At 36.0% G+C, this 25680-nt stretch overlaps 1 protein-coding gene across 2 annotated transcripts in view; it reads right to left on the bottom strand.

Annotated features, from left to right (window-relative positions):
• The window catches only part of wls (Wnt ligand secretion mediator), a 60621-nt gene that overhangs the window by 26316 nt on the left and 8625 nt on the right, over window positions 1-25680 (bottom strand). For both annotated transcript variants that reach the window (XM_056473101.1, XM_056473106.1), the window contains exons 3-5: window positions 3818-3942; window positions 3550-3711; window positions 3095-3231 (exon numbers count right to left, since the gene is read on the bottom strand). In XM_056473101.1, the coding sequence (XP_056329076.1) occupies window positions 3095-3231; window positions 3550-3711; window positions 3818-3942 (424 nt within the window). The remainder of the gene's footprint in view (window positions 1-3094; window positions 3232-3549; window positions 3712-3817; window positions 3943-25680) is intronic.

The following is a 25680-nucleotide window of genomic DNA, read 5'->3' as shown; positions in this document are numbered from 1 at the left end:
AGCTTAATATGTAAAACAAAAAAATAACACCTTTTTAACTTTTAATGTTTACAATACAAATCTAATTAGATACACTTGTTGGTAAACAAAGCAAGTCTCTCATACGATATATGAGACAGAAAATACAACTTTACAAACTGTATTGTAAATAAATCATATTAACATTTTCCTATTGGTCAAAATTATTACCAAAATGTATATAAAAATTGAATAAACATAAATTCACACAACACAGTATAGATCATTTTAAGGGATGTAAACAATAACAATGGTCCTGACATATTTCCTGTTTAACATTTACATTTTGTTTAACATTTAAAGAACGTTTAAATTTAAGCTTCTGAGAGTCCAACAAGTTCCACATATTGATAAATAACGGTACGATAACTGTTATAACATCAAGTTATGATTGAATCGCTTTTTATTACAGATTTGAAATAGTTTGACAACAGGCAGGAAATGTTCCTGGGCCAATAACATCACATTGAAATGGTCTAAAGTCTTTATTGTATTAATAAATAAGTAAAATTTTTCTTCATTAAAGTTACAAATGTTTGACGTTATTGTGCCTGAATGCGTTACACTTTCTTGAAATGCCTTTAAAACACATGCAAATGAGAAAGTTTCACTCTGTTATGGTTATACATTGCAATGACTCATTGCATATCCTGCGATGTGACTATTGCGGACACACATTGCGCTATCGATGTTGAAACGATATATTGTGCAGCCCTGGTAGAAATACCTCGTTTTGTCATTTTAATAAAATAACCATACTAGTTGGCGGTTCACTCCGAAGGCCGAAGGAAAATTAATAATTGAATGAAATTACAAATGTGAAAAATCAAATATAAAAATTAGCATTTAGCTTCCTCTTAAACATCAAGAGCACCTAAAGCTTGCTGTGAATAGCAAGAACGCAAGACAGCACACATCCATGACGTCAACTAAAATAAGCTGTTCCCTGGAGACGTGCGTAACACACACTCGTTAAGTCTCTGTTGGCTCCAGTGGCATGAAACAGGAATCTGGCTGCATTCCAATAATAAGAGAATCAGCAGGGAGCCTGTGTCACACATTTTCTTGGCCTTCTCTCAGAGTTGTAAAAAGGATTCCAGTTTCCATCTTGATGCTCTTGTGGAAAAGTATGCTACGGCAAAGCTTTTACAACATGAAAAAATAATGATCCTGTCTGCGAGTCGCAAGACTGCCTGAGAGCTTTCGGTCTTCTGGGACATCTAGTGTCAGACCAGATGAAAAAAATATAGAAGGACATTTCATGTTTTTTTTTTTTTGAGAGACCAGGTTTGTAAAGAAGAAAGCTTAAATTAGAAAAGGATTTCCCCCAATAAATATATTTTCCATTAAGAGATTAGTTCACCAAAAAAAGTTAATTCTATCATCATTTACTGAACCTCACGTCAATCCAAAACCAGAAGACTTTCATTCAACTTTGAAACGGGAGAATAAAATGAATCGGATCAGAGATATAATCAGAGAATTCTGTCTCTCCATTTTAAGTTTATTCAACAAAAAACATTTATGCTTTAAAACCTTCAGAAAGATATTGAACTCTTCTAAAGAGACACGACTGCTTCATCTAATGATTTCATTTAGTGTTTTATTTACTAATAAAAAAAATTATTTGTAAAAAAAAATGCATACTTTACATGCAAGAACAATCCTCAGTTCTTTTTGCAGAAGCTCAAACATTACATTCAGTCGGTGCAATTAATCTAACCTTGATTTTGCATCCTGAGGATCTCAAAAACTATGCAATTAAGAAAAAAAAAAGATTTAAAATTACATGCTGTTTAAGTAATTTTTCAGTTCTCCCGACACCCGATCTCTCTCATCTTACTGTATACTGTTGGTGTTAGAATGTGACGGTGTGAAAACCTTGGATAAAAATATCATGGTTTCACAGTATCACTGTGATTACAAAAATAACATTTTTGTAAAAAAAAATAAATAAATAAAATAAAAACTTTTTCCCCCATTGAAAACAATACATTTTATTTTTAAAAACATTTAAATTATTTAAGAACAGTAGCTTTTGATGTGGAGGGCCCTTCTCTGCTGAAGATACGGTTGCCCTAAAAAACTAGATAAAATGGTCGCAAAAAACATGTAAAAAATAAAACCGTACATATACCATAAAAACGATTTAACATAAAATTCTAGCGGTTTTAAAACCTTAAATTAACCTTAAAATAGATTCACATTTTACCATTGCACACGCTTTGTAACATTTATTTTATTATAAAGAGATCAGATCTTTTGTTTAAATATTTTTGCGTTTGATTGTTAAAACTATTTGTCTTAGTAATTGTTAAAAATATTCAATAATTATTGATACCGAATGATATGAAACATGATTTTGTGATAGTTTTTTTTTTTTTAGAAATATTATCCAGCCCTACTGGGGTGGTTTCAAGGACCGAACCAATCCAGTTAAATACGGTTCTTTCCAAAATATGTGCGCAAAATATATTGCATGGCACCATTTGCTGTTGAATTTAAATTAACCAAATACTTCACACGGGCCAATCAAAGATGTCACATGTGACACATGTGCCCTGGGCCCCCCTTACATATTATAAACAAATCAACAAATTGTGATGCTCTCACTTTTTTTTGGAAATTATATGAATGTTTTATGTAATATGTTCATTTTTCACAAATGCTCTTTGTAATTGGCTTTTTTTTTAACATTCAGAGCTCGTTCATCATAAATAATTATTTATTTTTAAAAAAGAATGATTTTTAAAGACAGTACTGTCATACAGATATTACAATTATTAAACAAAAGCATAGAAACTCTAATTCTGGTTCAAATGTAAAGCCGTAAAAAATGTAAATGGACAGAAGAAGAAATAAGAAAAATAGAAGTTAAAAATTGCTTTGGAATCATATCATGACCCCCAGAATTGGAATCGGATTGTGAAGTCCCTATAGATTCCCACCACTATTTAACAGCAGGTGTAAACAGAGCAAAAACTTAAGGGGAAGTTTGAGTTGGCCACTAACGGCCTAGAACACCCTGACAACTACAAAACAGCATTTACATTTAAGCAAGTGATGGAAGCCTTACTTCTCCAGCAGGACAGGTGGTCTGGTCATCTGAGTGATTCTCTTCCAGTACCAGATCATAATAATTAGGACGCTGGGAGTGAGGAACGTCTTCATGGCAAACCAAACCTTGGTGAAGCCACCATTTTGATGGATGCTCTGGAAAGTTACAGTGACATAAAGAGAAGCACATTAAGCACACTTAATTGATGGGTATCGTTGTTTGCTAAGAGTCAAATAAGAGGAGTAATCCAAACAAAAGCGAAGATTAAGTCATGTTGCAATCCAGATGTCTTCGGTCCATTGACATTTGTATAACCGTTGCCCTGCCCTGAAGCGTGTGCCAATTACAACAAGACGAGACTAGTCAAAATCCTCCCAGGCAAACAAAGCTCAACAAAAACCGACTGCAAATCTGTGCACTTTAGACATGCATCCTATGAGCGTATTCATCAAAGTCACAGTCTGAAGACTCACCACAAGACGGATGTCTTTGATTTCCCCGATCCCAATGTTGACCTTTTTGCGTTCATTGATAGGCAGTCGAATATTGAGTAGATAGTACTTATGGGCCACACTGCCAACCTCCATGAAGGGCAACAGGTCACAATCATAGTAGCGTCCCTCATTTTCTATAGTCTGCAAATTTAAAATAAAACAACTGAAGTTTTCAACCATTTTGAAAGATTTTAAGCTATCCCACTAGTTCCCTATATCATGCTTAATTACATAGTTGTTTATTTACCTTGGTTGCAGTGAAATTGCAGCTGAGTTTGCGATGCTCTATGGAATGGGCCATCTTTGTCCACTCGCTCAGGGTGTCGTCTCTGTAGGCCAGACCGACATCCAATGTGACCAAAACTCCATCATCTACAGGACAACACAAAATACAAGCCATAAAGTTAATGCACTATTACCAGTGACAGTTGCTGCACTTTAGAGTAGATAACTGCGATCTATTATGCAAGTACACAAGAATATTACAAACCCCAATGTTATCTTAACACCTAAATCGATACCTCAGGTCTTTAGTGGAAATGGCATTTACAACCCTCCCCCTTCTTCGATTTCTTTTATTTTAGGTGTTTTTCCCTTGAAGGTGCAGTATGTAAGTTTGACACCCAGTGGTTGAACTAGGTACTTCTCTTCTGGTTCAAAACACACGTAAGCTCAGGTTGCCAGATTTATGACATAAGCAGGAGTGTGCCTGACTAGAGCCTGAAAGCTGATTTAAGACATATTCTAAATAAAGCAACGAGATGTGACAGAAGGAATATTTTCCATATTAAAAGTTCCAACCAACACCTGAAATTTAGATTTTAGAAACGTTTTCCATTTCTTGCAGCTGAACAACAGGATAAACTGACAATGATCACCCCAGGTACACCTCATGTGCTTTTTACAGTGTTTAATGCTAATAATTTGAGTTTGAATGACATTTATTGCCATACAACTGAAAGCAGCAGCAACTAGTTTACCTAAGATCTTGAAGATAAAATAAACCATTTGAAAATAAATTTTAGCAACACATATCAGTGATTAAGCATGTACATTTAATAACGTTAAACACGTTTTATATTAATTAGATTATAAACCTTACCATTTCGTTGGAGTGCAGTGAGTGCACTATTATGTGCTTCTGAATGGCTGTATTTAAATTTCTGTATGTTTCGTCTGGTGCAAACAGCCAAATTGCTCATAACTGCAAATCTTACCCTGTAGCAGTCACGAACGCATGCTTTGAGAGCCTTTCTGACGGAATGAATGAAATACTGTTTTCCACCAAGGCAACCCGGGGTGCTAAAATGTAATTGGCTAAACTGGCATTGGGTAGTGTCATGCATTTCTTTTATTTATTAAAATAATAATACAAAAAAAATTAAGTAGTGAGTTTTTCTTTGTGTTGTTGTATATTTGTTGTGGTTTTCTTCTCTCCGCCGTCTCTCCGACAGGTTTCATTATGAGCGCACAGGTGCTGTGAATCAGGTGTCGGCACGTGGAAGCTTGCCGGCGTGGTGAAGTCAATTTAAACCAGACTGGCACATCTTTCTGGGAGTCTCCTCTCTCCCGGCTTGTTTTATTTTACTTGTTTGTTTGTGAAAAAAACTTGCGTTGTATTTGCTCGGCGATATAGTTGAAATTAACGCTGAGTGTTGACTTACTGAGATCTATATAGAGACACATGTGATGAGAAGGGTGCCTTTTTGTTTTATTATTTTTTTCTCATGTTTTGTAGTTAGTAGGGAGGTAAGTGAATGTTATTTCGTTTGTTTTATTTGATGTGCAGGTAAGATGGTTTAAAACTTAATTGTTTTGTTTGTTATTTTGGCTTTACCTCCGCAAGATTTTTATGTCTCCTATAAAGTTAAATGTCAAATAAATTTGACTATGTTATTTCTTTGGTCAATCGTCTTTGTAGTTGTTTTTCTTTTTGAATAGGAGTAGACTCCGGGCTCCTCATTAATTTAGAGGTGTCCTTTATTTTAGTTTAGTTTATTGTTACAGGTCTGGCTTGCTTTGAGGAGCCATGCAAAGTTACATAACGTAACAGCAGCTTAAAGGGACCAAAACAAAAGACAGGCATTCTAGCACGTAACGCACATTTTCAAAGCAAAATATCTGACTTCAGCATTGTTTTTCAGATAAACATGTTCAACTAGCATGTGTCTCAAATATCTGCAAACATATTGTGGTATTTTTATGCTTTAGAAGAGTCAAAAACCTACAGTTGAAGTCACAATTATTAGCCCGCCTTTGAATTTTTTTTTTCTTTAATAAATATTTCCCAAATGATGTTTAACAGATCAAGGACATTTTTACAGGATGTCTGATAATATTTTTTTCTTCTGGAGAAAGTCTTATTTGTTTTATTTCGGCTAGACTAAAAGCAGTTTTAATTTATCAACCATTTTAAAGTCAAAATTATTAGCCCCTTCAAGCAATTTTTTTTCGATAGTCTACAGAAAAAAACCATCGTTATACAATAACTTCCCTAATTTCCCTAACCTGCCTAGTTAACCTAATTAAGCTTTTAAACATCACTTTAAGCTGTATAGAAGTGTCTTGAAAAATATCTAGTAAAGTATTATTTACTGTCATCCTTGCAAAGAAAAAAATAAATCAATTATTAGAAATGAGTTATTAAAACTATTATGTTTAGAAATGTTTAGAAAAATCTTCTCTCCGGTAAACAGAAATTGGGGGAAAAAATAAACGGGGGGGTAATAATTCAGGGGGACTAATAATTCTGACTTCAACTGTACATACAGCACCTTTGGAAAAAGAAGGGGAAGGGATCAGAGACCCCGGGAGACAGAAGTGCAATGGTGCCATGTCAAAAGATTTATTTTGGATCACAGTTGAATATCGGAAAGGTCCATAAGCAAGGACTCAAAATTCAGGACACTTGAAATTGTTTCATGTCTAGTCGGCGCAATAGCCTAGTGGTTAGCGCGTCGACATATGGTGCAGTAGCACGTCAGGGCGTCGCGAGTTCGAATCCCGGCTCGAGGACATTTCCCTACCCTACCCCCCTCTCTCTCCAACTTCACTTCCTGTCCTAAATACTGTCCTATCTAATAAAGGCAAAATGGCCAAAAAATAAATCTTAAAAAAAAAAAAAAAAAAAAAGAAATCGTTTCATTTCTAAATATTAAATATTAGCTCTATCAGTGTTCCTTTTTTTATTCATCATAAACAATACAATATGGAAAAAACATGAATTATAATTCATGTAAATTTTTCAATAAATTTTTTGGCAAAAAATAAAGTGTATGTGATCCCTAATAACCAAATGTATGTAAAAGTGCAAGTATTTTTTCAGCATTAAAATTGTCTATCTAATAATCCAAAAATGTATTTTACCCCCTTACTTCAAGGTGGCAGCGTCTGATACACCTATAACAATGTTTTCATAGCATAAAACAAAAATATGATCAGCAAAACTTGAAATGGCTTGAATGAACGGCATTAAATAGAGAGTGATTGCAAGTTTGGTCAATCACAATAAATACAAATGACACAAATGCACTCAAAATTTAGATTTTCCTAGATCTGTGTGAAAACCATTTTGATATTGCGAAAACTTGAAACTTTAAAAACCTCAAAAGAAAAACTCTGCACAAGAAACTACAACCACAGTCTGTAACTCATACAATTATCAAGTGTCTTCAAAACATTCTTGGACATTTAGAATAGATGATGATAACTGAATCATGATGACAGAATATTACTTTCTGAGTAAACACACTATCTTTTCAAGACCATCACACCTGGGAAACTAAATGAGTGCTTGCTGACTGAAGAGTGGATGCTCAGCAGGCACTTATGAACAAGGCCAAATGCAGATACGTCAAATGACAGATTCATGACAGCCCATACCATTCTTATGAACAACGTGTTTGTCATCAGTGTGGCTAAAAACAGCTCGAGGTAACCCAGGAATCATTTAATCTATGGACACCCATAGGCACACAGACTAACATTAAAATCTTCAGCCAATAAATCAAACACACACACACACACACACACGATTCAACTTTGCATGAGGGATTGTCAAAGTATTACAGTCATGTGGTGTGATTCTCTGGAGCCTTGTGAAAGCAGGAGGTGGGAAAGGGGCCAGTGTTTTAGATCGCTTTGCACAGCCCTGTGAGTTCCACTTCACCTCTCTAAAGAGATCCTTGTTGTGTTATGAAACAAGCTGGAGAGCACTAAAGAGAATTCCTGCACATGGAGGGCTGAGCTTTATGGGGGAGGTGCAGGAGGAACGGAGCGGCAGACATTATTAGCCCTCTCTCTCTCCTCCAGTGTGTCTGCAGCAGCCCCCACCTACGAGCGGCTGTGCCAAAGAGCTTTGAATGTCAGCTTAACGCACACAAACATTCCGGCCGGGCGCAGCGCGCATCACCCTGGCGACTAAGCCATTTCAACAGCTGTGTTATTGCTGGAGACTGGCCAAACTGTGCTGCTTGAGCCAGACAGACCAGAAGCAGAGAGAACCGACTGCAAATCAAGCAGAGGGGTTGGTGATGGTCATGTGATCAATCAGAACAGCCTGAACTTTTGAACAAGTAGAAACGCAGGTCTTAAAGGGATAGATCTCATAAAAATGAAAAACCAATCATCTTTTAATCACCCTTGACTTGTTTCAAACCACAAAAGGAGATATTTTGAAGAATGTTGGAAACCTGTAACCAGGGCCTTAAATTAAGACTTGCCAAACTCCAAATGTGAATAAAACCAATTGTTGGCGAGTGTGTAAAGGTGCAATATGTAAGTTTGACACCCAGTAGTTGAACAAGGTATTGCACCCCTGGTTCAAATCACATGCAAGCGCAGGTTGCCAGACTGACAACTTCAACAGCATGCCTGACTATCGACCCTAAAGGCTGATTTTAGGCTGATGCAACGACACTCAATAGAAGAAATATTTACCATATTAAAAGGAGTTTTTGTCCTAACCAACAGCTGAAATTGATATTTTGGAAACGGTTTCTATTTCTTGAAGCTGAACAACAGAAAACTGACCATGATCACCTCAGGTACACCTCCTGTAGGGTTGTCACGATACCATAAATTTAGGCCACGATACTGTACCAGCTGAACTATCACGATACCAAGTAGTATCACAATACTGTATTAATTCATTACTCAAATGTACGAAATAAAGCAAATCATGTCTCATGTCACAAAAACAGCATTCTTTCATGTGACAAAGTTACGAAGTATGCCATCCATCTCAGATGCAGAAAAGCTAGTTCATGCTTTTATGACTTCTAAGCTGGATTACTGTAATGCTCTGTTTGCTGGCTGCCCAGAGTTCTTACCAGGTCTAGAAAATATGATCATATCACCCCAATTTAGTCCTCCTTTCACTGGCTGCCTGTTAAGTTTCCTATTGATTTTAAAATATTGCTTCTTACATATAGAGCTTTTTAATAACCGAGTTCCTGTTTATCTAACCAATCTTCTGTTTCGCTACAATCCAACCTGCCCTTTAAGAACTCAAAACTCAGGGCTTCTCGTACTACTTCAAACAGCAAAGTCGAGTAAAGGAGGTCGAGCCTTCTCAATTATGGCTCCTAAACTCTGGAATAGCCTTCCTGTAAATGTCCGAGGCTCAGACTCATTCTTGCAATTCAAAACTAGATTAAAGACCTATCTTTTTAGTAAAGCAGCTACACTAATTATTCTCTTTCTTCTCCATTTCCAAAAAAAAAAAAAAATATCTGCAATCATATTAGGGTATTTTATGCTTTAGAAGAGTCAAAATATACAGCACCTTTAAAGTGGTGGTGAGTAAAATGTATTAATTACAATCCAATGTAGTGAGAAAAAACAGTTTTCGCTCAGTTTTGGTTGACCAATCAGGTTTGATTCATGCCCCCTGTCATTTACCAGCTGTGCATTTATTGGACCATTAACACGCTTGGCGCATCTCATAAAAGTGTAGGAAGCAGTCTATATCTAAATATTTCAAAAGACACAGGATTGACTGCAGATTTCAGCAAACGAACAAACAAATTGATTTCTTATTTAGCTCACTTTCTCTTCATGTTTCTGCCATGAGTTAGGAGTTATAATGCCAGTCTTGGTGTTTATTCTCGTAAACACTGTTTTGGCTAAAAAGAAAGAGAATAGTTTTAGACATTCTCCATGTAAGTCCCTACAGTGAGAGGATGGAGAAACATCCTTCCTAGATAAGTACAGTGTAAAGGGAAATTCAATGACCAATTTCCAATAAATAAGAGCAACAAATTTAATTAACTATCATTTATAAATATTAGTTAGAAGAAATTACTAAACCCATGTCCGATTTAACTGTTTTACATAGAATTTTAGTAATTGTACGACCACAATGAATCTAAAGCCCTCTCTGAGAATGAGGAGTAATGAAAATAAGATGAAATTATGCTGGATTGACTGTCTGGCTTTAAGTCAATAAAACAATTAATTTACTAGTCAAAGAAACTGGAGAGAAAATAAAGCTAACAAATCCATTAATTTGTTTGTTTAGATTTTTTTTCTTATTAAATTAATTAATGATAAATATAATGATAGTATAACTGCCTGATTTTGAAAAATAATTTAATAACCAGTAAAAATAATTCGGCTGGTAAATTTTATAATGTCATCGCCCATTGGCAGGTTTTGCAGAAAGGTTTTTGGTCCTGCCTGTATATATAGACATCCATAGTAGGAAAAATAAATACTATGGTTTTCAACAGAACAAAAAGTCTCAATCTGGTTCGGAAAAAGTTGAGGGCGAGTATAAGGCATAATTTTCATTTTTGAATGAACGATCCCTTTAAAGCCTTGGTATATACTCATGACAATTTTTTGTATAGGGTAAATAGTTGAAAATACCAGAGTAGCAGTGTACTGATAGCAACCATGCCACTGTCATCCACACTGCTGAGTGACGTATAGATAAATATGTAAATATGTTCAGCTTCCTTCTCAGTAATAAAATATACACACAAAGAAAATGAGAGGTAAGCTCTGAAATACTGCACTTCAGCAAAGTCTCTTTAAGGCAAGTCATTTCACTCGGCGGCCATCTTTGAAACGCCAGGCGGTATGCTCGGGCATTCTGTCTGAATGGGGAAACGTCAAATTCTCCAAAACTGTTTGCCACGCTCACGATTACATTACATATTTGGAATCACTAATAAAATTAAACATTAACTGTCTCATAAGTTTCGTTACTAAACATCCGAATCAAACAAATTCGGCCTATTTTCAGGTTGTCTGAGCTAATGCGCATGCGTACTCTAAAGGAACAAGATCACGACACCAACCTCATTTATGGCAGTTATCATCCTCTGAATAATGTTTCGTCAGATCACGCTGCTCTTCTGAAGTAATCCACAACTTGGTCTGGATGGCGAACCTCCTCCAGAAATAACAGTGACTCTTCGCTTACACGTCTGTGGACGTTTGAGTAGTTGCAACGTCTGTGGACATTTGACGTGCGTTTGACAAAACGTAATGTATCTCGAGTTTATTTCATACAGATTACAAAACTAAAAAAGCTTTTGTTCTCAAGTGTAGTTGGTTCATTTAAAAGCACAGATTTCAAGCTTTATGTGGATATATTTCTCATGTCTGTGAAGCAAATATTTGCTGAGATTTGCTGTTTATTGACCACCAAACTGTCGTAAAAACACACGTCTGCTCCGAGTTTTTCTGTCAGTCTATAGCGATCGATGATTGGCTCCTGTACTAGTAGGCAGGGCTTCATTCGCCATATTGACTGTGTCTCATTTCAGAGGCTGCATCCTCCAAAGGTAAGTCCTTCGAAGTCCACACAGGCTGAACCAAGCGTTTTAAAATGAGACGATCTAGCCTACAGAGTATGGATCTAGTCACCAAGCAACCGTAACAGCTGCCATTAACAAGCTGTGATAAAATTGGTAATGACTTTTTTTTTTTTCCAAAGTGTTTTTAAAACTTATTTTAAGTGATCTGAAGGCAAAAGAAGGTATACAGAAGCTGGAAATATATTTCATTTGATCCACACATGTACACATAAAAATGTAAATGGTCTATAAAATCACTCTTTAGCAAGACATGTCATACGCTTTTTGTTTTTTTAACATGTGTTTAGATATCAAAGTAGAATAAACTTAATTCATATATTTAAACCAGAGTTTTCTTTAAAAAAAACAAAACTTTCTGCTGTTATCAGCGCACAATGCATCTTGGGATGTCCAAGGTCGCGAAGGATCCACCGGTTGTGTCCTACATTCACTGGGAAATTAAGGATGCATTTAGAGGTTGCGTTTGAAGGAGCCTTCGATTTTTTTTTTTTTAATGATACAGCCTTTGTGGCACCGCGAAGACGCGGTGCACTTCGAATGCATTCTTCGGAGGATGCAGCCTCTGAAATGAGACACAGCTTGAGTCTTTGACTTTAGGCAAGTCACTTTCTTTCTATCACTTTATACAACAGATTCATGACAAATCAGGGAACGATATGCAATAGTCCAGAAGAGCAGTCAGAGTGATTGGGGATAGCTGTGCCTCCATTTTCAACCCCAGTATTTCCAAACTAAAACGGGGTCTTTAGCATTTAGCACTTTGTGTTTGCGGGTCAAAGATGCCGAAGCAGTGTGGAAGCCAGATGCAATCATAACAAAACTTACGTTTTAAAACAAATGCACATTAGTTTAAACGGCACCTTAAAACATCAGCTGCAGAGAAATTTTGAGCAACAATGGAGACTCTTATCTTTAGTTTTTTTGTGTTTTGGACAGTCGTTGTGTAATATTCTTCTGAGAAAATTTCATTAGGCATTTCCCATAGTTTGCTCCAGTTTAACTTTGGGAGGCGATAGCAAAACTAACAGTGATGTTTTTCTAGCAGTGTCTGTAATAAATCATCATAAATTGTAATAAAGCCTGATTCATTATTCCATTGGGTTAAACTGCATTGTTACCACAAGCAAACAGCTCCAGGGTTTTCAAATGGGCCGAGAGACCACTACATTCAAGTGATCTTGGACCAGTTCTTTGGGAGGGATCAGAACAAAACTGCCTTGTTCACATTTTACTAACTGGACTAAACCAAGGGAGAAAATGCACCAATCCCACAACAAGTCAGCCGTGAAAGCATCAATAGAAAGCCACTGAAAGGCTGGATTTTTTTAAGACTACAAAAAAAAAAAAGAGGATCAATCTACAGAAGATGTTTTAGAATATCATATGGCGAAACAGAACACGTCGGTGTCACTATAAAACTGCTTATTTGGCATAATGCATGAACATAGAGCCAAAACTGTTGGTATCCTTTAATTCTGTCCAGTCCAGTTACATTGGTTTGTCTTTTTAATGCTCTTTTTGAACCACAATTCAAAGGCAATATCTGATTTTCATTATTTTCTGTCATTTTTGATTAATCGTACCTTTATTAAATCACAAGTTATTTCAGTGACCACTGTGGGTTTTTCTTTACAACTATTTTGTCCACATCTGTATATTGTTCTAATGGTTTTTAGATAAAAGTTTTTTAGATGAAAAACATCTTACATATTGTGCTTTTACATATATATGTTAATTAGCAATGCAACTTAATTACATTGAGTTGAAAGTGAATTAAACATTTGGCTTTGCTAAACTCTCTTTTATGATTGTTTGAAACTGGCTTGCACTTGTATCTTTACCCATGAGCCATCCATAATTCAGAATTGCAATGACATGCTTCTTTCCTCAACAATTCTTTTTTCTAAATGACTCTCCAAACAATCCATAACTAATATTCCTGCGAACATCGAGTGCCAAATGAATCCCTGATAGGACCTTGTTAGAATAGACTCTGTGAGGTCTTGCTCAGAGTACAAGATATACACAGAAAGAAACAGCTGGCAGAAGATCACACAACACTCGTGGTAAACACGTAACATCTGGCTGCAGGAGGATGTCCTCAGAGAGCATGTTTCAGAACCCTGAACAGTACAAAAATAGTTTCAAGTGCTGAATGCATAAGTAATATTGCAAAGTCCTGCAGTAAAGTCACAGAGAGAACGCTGAGCCAAATAAGCAAAAATGCTCTTTATTTTTGCTAGTTTAAACAAAATACACTACCAGTCAAAAAGGGAAATAGTAGGATTCTTATGTTGTACAGTAAGTATTTATTGTGCATTTATTTAATAGAAACTTTAACTGTGAAAAGCTTCCCTCACTTACACAATTTAGTACCCGCACATAGCGAATTATTTAAGAAAACGTTCATTACATCTGCCGTTATTTTATTAAACAAAGGACCACAAAGTAGCTCACTTTTATAACATTATTGTATTCCTTTATTGTTTTATGGATAAAAGTTTTATTTGTAGTTCTACAACCAAGTTATTTTATGAGCCCTATCATACACCCGGCGCAATGCGGCGCAAGGTCCGACGCAATAGTTGTTTGCTAGTTTCAGCTTGGCGCAAGAAATTTGATGTTTTGCGCCACTCTGTTTAAATAGCAAAAGCATTTGCGCTCATATGTGCACCCATAGGCGTTCTGGTCTAAAAAAGGAGGTGTGTTGAGGTGCATTGCTGGTGCATTGCTATTTTGAGGAACTTAAATAGAAGGTTCAAATAGATCAGATCAAAGCTTGTCTATTGTCCAGCGCAGAGCGCGTTAGTTGTGCGCCTGGCTCACACATTGCTTAATACAGACAGGGTGTACAGCAATACGCAAATATCTTTACAAATGAAAAATAATTTAAATATTAAGGATATATATATATATATATATATATATATATATATATAGATAAGGATATATATAAGGATATATATAGGATATTATAAGGATATAATAAGGATATATAGCCTATTGGATATAAATATAAAGGATTAAAATATTACAAAACATTATTTTCTCGGGGGGCTTTTTCAATTTATTCATAACAAATTGCTTTTGTATAATGTTATTATTATTAGCAGTATTATTTATTACATGCATATTTATATTTGTTTTATAAAAAACAAGCTTAGATTTGCCCACCTGTCCGGTTTTAGACCATATGGGGAATAGCATGTGTATTTGGATATATTTGGATGTTTGAACACACTTTGTTATTATTGTTCATTTATTTGTTTGCTGGAAATTAGAACTGAATTTAGAAATAGTTTTGAAACAAATCTTTGCGCTTAAACTAAATAAATTTTTTCTAGGCTAATTGATGTCTGTGCGTACAAGGTTTCTCTATCCACGAGAGCGAAAGTTAATAATGAGGAGGCTTATCTCTCATTCTCACGCTGTAATGCAAATAATAAATCCGTCATGTAAATAGCAAATGCGTATGGGAGTAAAAGGGAGTCTTAAAGGGAATGGGAGATGAGACTCTGATTGGTTAAAACACACCTATAACTCATTAAGAAAATAAGCTCTTAATGCTATTAATCCATGGGGCAAAAAGTATGTGTTTTCTGTGTTGTATTGTGATTTGCTAGGCCAAAGATGAATTTCCACATGTGCACGATAAAAAAAATTCAAATCTTATCTAAATGTCATTGAAATATTATATAACTGTTCTTTTATTAAAGAAGGTCACTGGTTCGAGCCTCAGCTGGGTCAACTGGCGTTTCTGTGTGGAGTTTGCATGTTCTCCCTGCGTTCGCGTGGGTTTACTCTGGGTGCTCCGGTTTCCCCCACAGTCCAAAGACATGTGGAACAGGTGAATTGAGCAGGCTAAATTGTCTGTAGTGTATGTGTGTGAATGTTTCCCAGAGATGGGTTGCGGCTGGAAGGGCATCCGCTGCGTAAAATGTGCTGGATAAGTTGGAGGTTCATTCCGCTGTGGCGAACCTGGATTAATAAAGGGATTAAGCCGAAAAGTAAATGAATGAATGACTCCTTAAAGCTAAATGTATCACAGTTTCCATGATACTATGAAGCAAGCCAAAAAATAATAATAAAAAAATCTGAGCCGAAAAAAAAAAACAAAAAAACTGTAAGAATCATTATTAGCAATTTTGTACCAATAATAAACAGGGTATATGCAGGAATCCTAAAGGTAATTTCAATACCTAAGACTTTTTTAAGATCTTCTCAGATTATTTTAAGACCTTATCGTTCTAATCAGACCTTTAACCTAAAAAAATAAAATAATAATAATAATTCATTAATAAACAGCTGTAGTTAAATAAATCAATGGAGCACAACCATGAAATAAAACTAGGTAAGCTCAGAAGAAACAAAGCTTGAAAGAATAAATTACGTTGTTGTTTTCAGCCACTGTTTAAACTGGTCTTTCTCCAACCAGGAGTAAGCAAACTTACATTTTCTCATTTTGTCATCTGTTTCGCTAGATGTGGAGAGCGTCACATCACCTTCCTGCATTTGTCGTAAATTATGTGATGTCACCCGGACGGAGGAGCTTGGCCAGACGCGTCCCAGCCCAAACTAATCGCGTGGATCAAGCATGCCGTTCTTAATATCAGGAGGAAAATAATTATATTTATGTGTTTTTGGAGTCAAACACTTTGGACAACGCTTGAACAAAATTAAAGACCTCGTAAAAACGTGATTAAGACTTTTAATACTTTTTAAGATCCTGCGGACATCCTGATAATAGAACAGTAAATTATCATATTATAATTCTTTCTGAAATATATTGTGACACAGAGGCCCCATTTACACGAATACATTTTAAGTTTTGCTTCGTTTATGCCTTCTGTCCACACTACCTCGAAGTTTTCGAGCGCTGAAAACAGAGCGTTTTAGAAATGCTGGAGAGGCCGTTTGGTTTTAAATGCTGCTGCTCCATGTCGGTGTGGATAAGGGGAAAACGAAGATGTCTGAAAATGGAGGTGTGGCTGAATGGGACTTTTTCTAAATTTAAAGTGCACAAAGTTCAGTCTTGCATCCTTTATCTGTAAGTTCAGACTTCGCAAGTTTGATATGGAAAACAATCTTCAAAGGGAACAGTGTAGCTACTTTATAACATCATTCACATTACCCCACTACATTGATTCACTATCTTAACAATAAAATGAAAATATGATACAAGCCACTGCCTATTTACATATTTATATGAGCGTCATTTTCACTGTATGCATATTTATAACAAAACAGAGCCTATAACATAACTGCCTCCTTTCATTTTAAGTGAAAAATATGAAACATACCCTGTCCCTTTCACTAAATATCAGTTTTAATAATCAATAATACAATAAGTTTCTTCAATATAGGAAATAAAGGCAAGCAATCAGTCAAATGTGCAGAATGTACATAAATTACTATATTAACTTATCTTTGCGCTCAGCCAAAACACGTTACCTGAGAACAAGTAATATATTTAAAAGACCAAAGAGTTGTTAGAGAAAAGATGAATTAAAGATCACGTTTAACAACTATAGTGAGGTGAGGGTCCAGCGGTAGATCCATGATGAACTGTCCGAGGTGCGCTTCTCTCCCCTGGGGAGGTGTGCTCAAAGTACCTGCTGACTGCCTGGGGCTCAGACGTCCGCCTACTCTGCAGCGCATGCTAGAGTGTGTGGTCACGTGATGTGCATTTTCAGCGGTACAGTGTGGACGAAGATCTTTTCAGAAAAGCTAGATGAAACGCCAGTGTGGACGTTTTCATTCTAAAATGCCGTTTTAAAACTAAAACGTATTAGTGTAAACGGGGCCTGAAGTGACTAGAGTAATGAAGAAAATTCAGCTTTCAAATCACAGAAACAAATTAAATGTGAAACTACACTCAATAAGAAATCAGTTATTTAAAATTGTAATAATATTTACTTGTATTTCTAATATTTTGGTTTTTACAGTATTTGATCAAATAAATGCAGCCTTAGTCAGCAGTATTTCAATCTAAAACATAAAAATTATTGTTTCCAAACTTGTGACTGGTAGTGTATGTGTTTTAGGGTAGAGTATATAACAGCAGGGACAGGGTGGATTGTGCACTAGCACTTAAGGTGTTAAGGAACCACAAAGACTCCTCCTACATTTCTCAAGACATGAATAGCCAGCAAAAGGTGCTCCTGCGGCTAGAAGGAGCCGACGTTCCGATCACTTTCCCAGACTGCTCTAGCTCAACAATGGCTCTTCATTAGTGGCCAGTGTTATCCGCTTAATCCCGTCTTTTGAAAGGGCAGACTTGGAGCCCTTCCAGATCTCCACCCTCCTACAGCCAGATGATTTTAAATGGCAACAGTGCTATGCACGCCTACAGGCTGGAACCCGTCAGGTGCAAACAAAGACACTATAACTTGGGGGAGAGAAAAAATTTATAATTTTCAAGAGAACTTGTCAAGGACCATCTAATTTAAACATGAAATGGTGACGAAATATTACCATGTAATAAGCTTTACTAAAAATTAATAGGATATGCTTAGGTTACGTCTACATTCATCTGGCTACATTTGAAAACATTTTCAATATTTTGGCCATCCACCCACGCTGAAGATATCTGCACAGCAGTGATATACTAAAGTTAAGTTGTTCTTGAAAGGTTTGCATATGGATAATCTTCTCAAAAAATATCCCTCCCTGTTCACATGAATATATGAAAATGACTATTAAACACAATCAAATACATAGTTCATAGCTCACCTTTGGCTTGATCTAAACCAATTTGAGGGTTTTTTTTGTGTGTTCGTTGAACACAAAAGTAGTAATTTAAAAAAAAATGTTGGAAGCCTGTAACCCCTAGTATTTGTTTTTCCTACTATCGAAGTCAATGGATTACTACTTTCCAAAATTCCACAAGACATCTTTGGTTTTATCTCAACAGAACAATGTCTTGGTACATGCCACCAAGTTTACAACATACCACCCCATTTTTGCCGGGACTCTCCCGTATTTTAGCATTCTATCTCACTATCATCCCATTTAAAGAGCCCCTATTATGCATTAAAAAGTGTCATATTGTGGTTTTGGGGGGTCTCCAACAACAGGCTGATATGCATGCAAGGTCAAAAAACACTTTCCCTGTCTTATAATATGCATTTATTTTACCTATTTTTCCCGACGACTTCCATATAATTTGTTCAGCGATGCATTTGTCCCCAAACCCCTCCTTAGCACGATGCTAATCAGCACTGATTAGTCCGATGACCCAGTCTGTTGTGATTGGTCGACTGCGTTCAGCGCAAGACAGAGAGAAATGCCCACCATGGCTCATCAACAATTTTGAAGTAGTCAGAGTGCAGAGTGTGTGTGTGACCATACATGCCAACACAGTTTTTCCCACGAGTCTCCTGGATTTCAGACCCATCTCCTGCCACCCTCCCATTTATTTCTCCTGGAAAACTACCATAATTTCAAACCTCCTTTTTCTTTCTACAGTGTTTGTTGGCGGGGACGAGGTAGGTTAAATTTTCCTGGGACTGCGCGCAGCAAATGGGCGGGGCTTGAGTTCTGCATCGACGTCACGCCGACATGGCTAAAGATTTGTTACAGCAGCATTTCATTTGAACGACTATGAGTCGACTCTTTCATTGATCAATAAGTCAAAAGTTTTAAACATAGTGCACTTTCAAATTTAAGCCTTAGCTGGATGTTTCACTTCACTCAGAGCTGGGTTACACACTGCATGGAAGGTCATTTTCAAAAACCCATAATAGGGGCTCTAAGTATTTTCCGATATTTTTTATCTTTTTATAAGTGAAAGTAACATCAAAGAGCCGATCCCAAATGTGATATAATTGCAAAAGCTGTTCAAGAGGATTATGCTTTCGCTATATTTCGGCTTGAAAGCATGTTGAAATTAATATAACAACGGCCGCATTCACTTCATTTCCATGAAAGCCATGCATCGATCATCGCGCTTCCTATGCAATCTTTGAATCAGTCCAGTCATGTATCGATGCTGACTGAAGGACACACTCTGTAGTGATAAAGACGCTGTTTCCAGATCAGCTCCTGAACACGATTTGAAGAGGAGCAAAAGTGGACACTTTTGGATTTGGGTGTGTTTGTAAACAGACAAATGCGCTTATTAATATATAAACATGTCCGTGCTTGGTGTTTTATTTTAAACACAAAGAGTTTTGTCTTAAATGAGCATAAACAGTTATGAAAATAATCAAATACTTTCATTAGAGAGCTGTGCATTCTTAAAGTGATTCCTCTGTTGTCAAACAAAACAGTGGATCAAAATTAGAGACTCGCTGCTCTTCACTAAATAACTATAGTAACTTTAATTAATATTTAAATATGGTGAATAAAGGTGAATGAGATTTTATGACTTGATTTATTTTCTCTTTAGGCTATTGATTTTAATAGGCTTTTTTTTGTTTTCAATGTGTTCTAATGTGGGGCGACGCAGTAGGTAGTGCTGTCGCCTCACAGCAAGAAGGTCGCTGGTTCGCGCCTCGGCTGGGTCAGTTGGCATTTCTGTGTGGAGTTTGCATGTTCTCCCTGCGTTCGTGTGGGTTTCCTCCGGGTGCTCCGGTTTCCCCCACAAGTCCAAAGACATGCGGTAAAGGTGAATTGGGTGGGCTGAATTTTCCATAGTGTATGAGTGTGAGTGAATGTGTATGGATGTTTCCCAGGGATGGGTAGCAGCTGGAAGGGCATCCGCTACATAAAACATGTGCTGGATAAGTTGGCGGTTCATTCCGCTGTGGCAACCCCGGATTAATAAAGGGAGTAAGCCGAAAAGAAAATGAATGAATGTTCTAATGTTTGTTATGTATTCTATCATTTGAAGCTAATTTTCTCCCCGTATTTGTAATGGTTTCAACTAGGTTTATATACAATTAAACTGCTCCCGATGAACAGTTTAAGGAATTTGGGAACATTTTAGTAGTGGGGTGTCCCGTATTTTTACATCCCAATGTTGACAGGTATGATACATGATTATAATATCCATGACTTCTAGTTTTTTTTCCCCTATACATTTGGGAAAACATCTTCTCTTGTGCTCAACAGATAAAAGGAACTCGAGTGTGAGAAGCTGAACAACCCCTTTAATCTTTCTAAAAGCTAATTTTAAAGGTGTATCTTCATTCGCGAAATAGCAGTGAAACCAGACGGCAGGACTACATTCCTTTTTATTATCCTCCAATTGTCTGTGTAAAAGCCTTGAGCAGTCCCCCCCCCTACCTGCATGCTGACTAAATCCTTATTGAGGTCCCTCAGGCTTCGGCTACAACAGTGAGAAAACCGGTCATCCATCATTGTTAGTCCTCTCACAGCATGTGAGAAATCCAATCTACTTTTGGGTGAATAGTATGGGAAATTCCTCTGGGTGTTCATGCGTCCCTTCTTACACTTTCAGCACAATGGTGAAGAGCTCATAAGCTTATAAACCATATAGCCATTTCATGTTTGTGTTTGAGGCAGAGGTGTGCTTTATAACCACAAACAGGTGTCGTTTACACTAGTGCGATTTCATTTAAAAATGTGGGGGTTTTTTTTGTTTTTTTTTTACAGATTTACAAACTGGCGTTCACATTACTCCGGAATCTTCGACCCATGAAGATGATGTGTTTTGAAAAGGCCACATTTTTGTTTGTAAATGCTGGTGTTCCATTTGATTATAGATAGACTGCAATGCAGTATGGATGCCAGCGAGTGTGAAGAGTAATGTCTTGTTTAACGATACAGCATAATTTTGAGAAACAATGATAAAAACAAGTGACTATGCATATCGCTCAAGTAAATATTTTAATTTGTGATATTGAGCTCATTTCATCCAAGTCAGCTTTTTTTTTAGGTATAATTATATTTTTATAAAGGGATAATAATGTATTTTACTGTATAATTCACCTGTATGCATGTACATTTCATATTCATTTAATAATAGGCTGAATGATATTTTGACATAAAATAGCATTTGAGATTTAACAAAAGCTGCGATTGTCTTGCACATCATCTGAGTAATGTAATGTTTTGGTGAGGGTGGGGGGGGGGGGGGTATTTAATACCACTTCAGCAATCAAGGCTATTTTCATGGCAAGAACATTTCAATAATAAATATACAAAAAATAAATAAATCAGGAAAAATTGATTCGTTTGTTGGTGTCCCTTTGCTTAATTTCCTAAGGAGTTAATTTAATTTAAAAAAATGCTTCTGGAATTATTAAAAGCAGGACAGTCCAGAAATATGTGTTTTACTGTAAGATGAATTGTGTAGAACAAACATTGAGTAGGGTCTTCAACTGAGCAAAAAAACATGGGTTATTCTTGTATGTCCAACACAACATCTGGTAAAAATCACTTGATCAAACTAGTTTTAAAATGTCTTCTGTTTTCTGTTTGAGATTACAGGTTGTATTTCAAATATTTACTTTTTTCAATGCATCCCATTAGTCCTGCCACTTGTTTAAAAATGTAAACATTCTTAATGTAGATTATAAAATTATAGTCAAGTCCTTAGCTCGACGGCTTGAAAATGTTTTGCCTTATGTTGTTAATCCACACCAAACTGGTTTTGTGAATTCCAGGTACGGTTCAGACAATAGTCGAAGAGTTCTAAATATTCTAGATCATTTAAATATTACCAAGGAATCTGCTTTTATTGTATCCCTAGACGCAGAAAAGGCATTTGATGGGGTGGAATTGCCTTTTATTCTTGCAGTTTTATATAAAATACAGTTAAGATCTAATTTGATTGATTTAATCAAACGCCTATACTCTAATCCTATAGCCCAGGTTAACACTAATAGAATGTTGTCTAATAGATTTTCAGTAAGCAGAGGCTGTCGTCAAGGCTGTCCTCTTTCACCTCTGTTATTCTCTCTGGTTATTGAACCACTAGCTATTGCTGTAAGAACTAATAGTAGCATACATGGTATTAAAATAGGTCTAGAGGAACATTGTATATCTCTATGCAGACAATGTTTTATTGCATCTTAAACTCCCTGAGACCTCTAGCGATGTAATTCTTACAGTAATTGAAAAATATAGCAGTTTTTCAGGGTACAAGATTAATTTGGATAAATCTCAAGTTTTGTATATGCATGCTCCCTCTGAATCCATTTCAAAATCCCCCTTTCATCTTGCACTTTCTTGATTTAAGTATTTAGGAATTCCTATTACTCCCAATTTGGAAGACCTCTTTAAAGCCAATTATCCTCCTTTAATCACAAAAATTAATCAGAATTTATCAGATTGGTCGAACCTTCCAAATTCTTTTTTTTTGGCAGGATCAAATGTTAAAAAAATTAACATCCTTCCTAAATTAAAACTTCCTATTCCAGAATCTGCCACGTTACTTGGATACAAAATTTAAGATGATGAATTCCTGATTTTCAAGGTATGTTTTGGATCACAAAAAACCCAGACTTAAGCTTTCGCTGTTGATGAAACCAAAGGAATTGGGTGGGGTTTCACTTCCCAATTTCCAATTATACTTTTGAGCTGCACAAATCAAGATTTGATTCACGACGGGTTGAGATTTAATCCACAAGATGCTTTCCTAGACTCTTATGCTCCCTACAATTTATTCATAATATACAAAAAAAAAAAAAATCAACATCTGACGAGTGTTTTTACGGTAACAAATACTCTTTTGGTGTGGCAGGGCGTTAAGAAATATTTATCCATTGCAAATAAGTTGTGTTCCAAGTCACCCATTCCGCTTAATCCTGATTTTCCCACTACAATACAGAATATTGGCCTTTTGAGTATCGGAATTGGGTCACCTATTCGATGATGGCCAATTAAAATCATTTGAGGAGCTAAGACAGTAGTTTAGTCTTCCCAGCAAAGATTTTTATAAATTCCAGCAAATTCGACACTTTTTAGACTTACAGTTAAAAGAAGGTAATATACAATTTGATTTTACTGAAATAGAAAAACAGCTTTTTTCTTCATGTACGCTTAAAGATCTGTGAATTATATACATTGCTGTCTAATACTGGCCCTTAAACCTTTGATTCTTTAAGGGCAATATGGGAAAAGCATTTGAGGTCTAGTTGTAGTGATGAGGAGTGGCTATCTGCCTGCTCAAATATCTATGCCTAAAGTACTTCAATTTTGGTTCATGAGCAAAATTATAAATGTATTCACAGGATTCATCTAAACCCAGTTTGCCTCCATAGAATATTTCCCAATTGTTCCCAGCTATGTTTCAACTGCAAGTTAGACATTAGCACAGTGATGCCTGTATTTTGGGATTGTGACAAAATCAAAATGTACTGGAAAGAGATTTACAAAATGATTAAAAAAAATAATTGGAAAGACTTTTGCTTTAGGTATACCTTCTGAATTGTAAATCGGAACTGTGTCTTGATCATGACAAAGAATGTGTGTTGAATTTTTGTATATACTTGGCCAAAAAATGTATATTGTTATTGTGGTCAACTTGGCAGACACCTTCAATCAATACGAAGTCAGGCAATCAGACTCCTACCACTGGACATATGATCTACATCAAACATCTGAGGGGTTCTGGTGCATTTGGTCCTTCTTCTGGATTTTTCTTTAAAAAGTACTCAATAACTATGTCTCTCTAAATTAGTTTTATAATCTCCTTTTGTCTTTGCTTTGAAGCATTTTTATGCATTCGTTAGAATGTAACAAAAACTGCTGTACATGTTACGAGATACCAGTACCACTGTTGGGGGGAAAAATAAATAAATAAATGAATAATTTTAAAAAAGCAAACATTGATAAAAGGTCTCTAAAGGAGAAAGAAACAAAAATGATATAATAAAACTGGTTTTGTAGATGGTGAACTTTAGTTCAGATATTATCAATCAAAGGATGATCCTTTTTTGAAGATTCCATCACTTGGAGGCATGATTTGGAGTCTGTAAAAATGATAGAGTTCTTTTGTTGGACTTTTTCTACATATTTCAATGTTAAAGGTAAAGCACAGGCTTCAGCTGTAAATATTGAACAATTTTAGGCAGACTGATTCCTTAATTTTGTTTAGTAACCATTGCTGCTGCTGCGCCATTTTCCACCTTTGACTCATCTGGAAAATTGAGTGTAGAAAATATTGGCTTTTAATATCCAGATATTGTTGTCTGTATACATTCGGATGACTTGCTCCTTTCTTCTGATGTCCTAAATCCATATCGATTATGGGCTTCCTTCATTTTCAATGTGTTTGAGTGTGTTTGACTTAAAATGTCCAGGTTTGTGTTTAAATTTTGTAAACGTGGATTAATGCGCACACCGAACTGTCTGATGGTTTTTGGCTTACCCTCATTCAACTGCACAAATTGTAGGTTAAAAACTGCAGATTAAACTGGGTTATTCTTTTAATTTAAAATCTTTGTTTTTATTATTTTAATTTAAGGGCATACTGTAATGAAGGTTTCAATCGTCTGTTTTGGAGTGATGGTTTATTGGCTTCAGTGCACAAACTCTGTACAGGTGATGTTCTGAATGCTCCGAAGGGGGGGATAAGAGTCATTTTTAGACCTAAAAAACTTTGAACAACTTTGATCGGATCTCCATTGGATCATAATGAAGAGATCGCTGGATGCAGAAATGTGTACAGACAGTTTTTGTTCTAGAGAACTTCAAACCATGTTCAACAAACCACTGGTTAATTTTGTGAATGCATAACTGTAGTTGCCTTTGAATTGTGCTCATATTGTTCCCTCTGTATCAGATACATTTACATACATGCAGAACATGTTTGATCAATGATTTCTACAATGCTTTTTATCTTGATGCTAAAGAGTGTGACAGAGTATGCTTCCTTAAAGAACTCCAAGTTCTTGCTTGCGAGTATTTTATAGAGAATTTTCCACTTGAACTCTGAAGTTCTTCTAGTAAGAAAGTTTGAGATGAAGATGGAAAGCCTCTCTCTAAAGCCTATTCAATGAACATCTTTCAAAATTCCATATCTCTATGTTGTATAGTATACTTTTTCCAAATCAAAAAAAGACAGCAACATGTTATTTTCAGATGAACTCATCTCTGATACAAGTTTCCAATCGAATTAATTTATCCAATGTGCTCTTTCCACGTCTAAATCCACAATGGTAGTCATTTAATCGTTTATTTAATTCCAGTATCCAGACAAGATGGTTATTAATCATTCTCTCCATAGTTTTACACAAGCAACTGGTAAGAGCAATTGGTCTATAGTTATTTGGGTCAGAGTGGTCTTTTCCTGATTTGGGTATAGGTATAGAACATCATCTGAGCAAAGTATGGTGATGCTATCAGTATTACATTTACTCTGAAGTGCGTGCAC

This window comes from Danio aesculapii, chromosome 2 (genome assembly GCF_903798145.1).
Source record: "Danio aesculapii chromosome 2, fDanAes4.1, whole genome shotgun sequence".
In the NCBI taxonomy this organism is placed as follows: domain Eukaryota; kingdom Metazoa; phylum Chordata; class Actinopteri; order Cypriniformes; family Danionidae; genus Danio; species Danio aesculapii.
The sequence above is the reverse complement of the archived record's forward strand: the minus strand, read 5'-3'. Positions and strand labels throughout refer to the sequence as shown.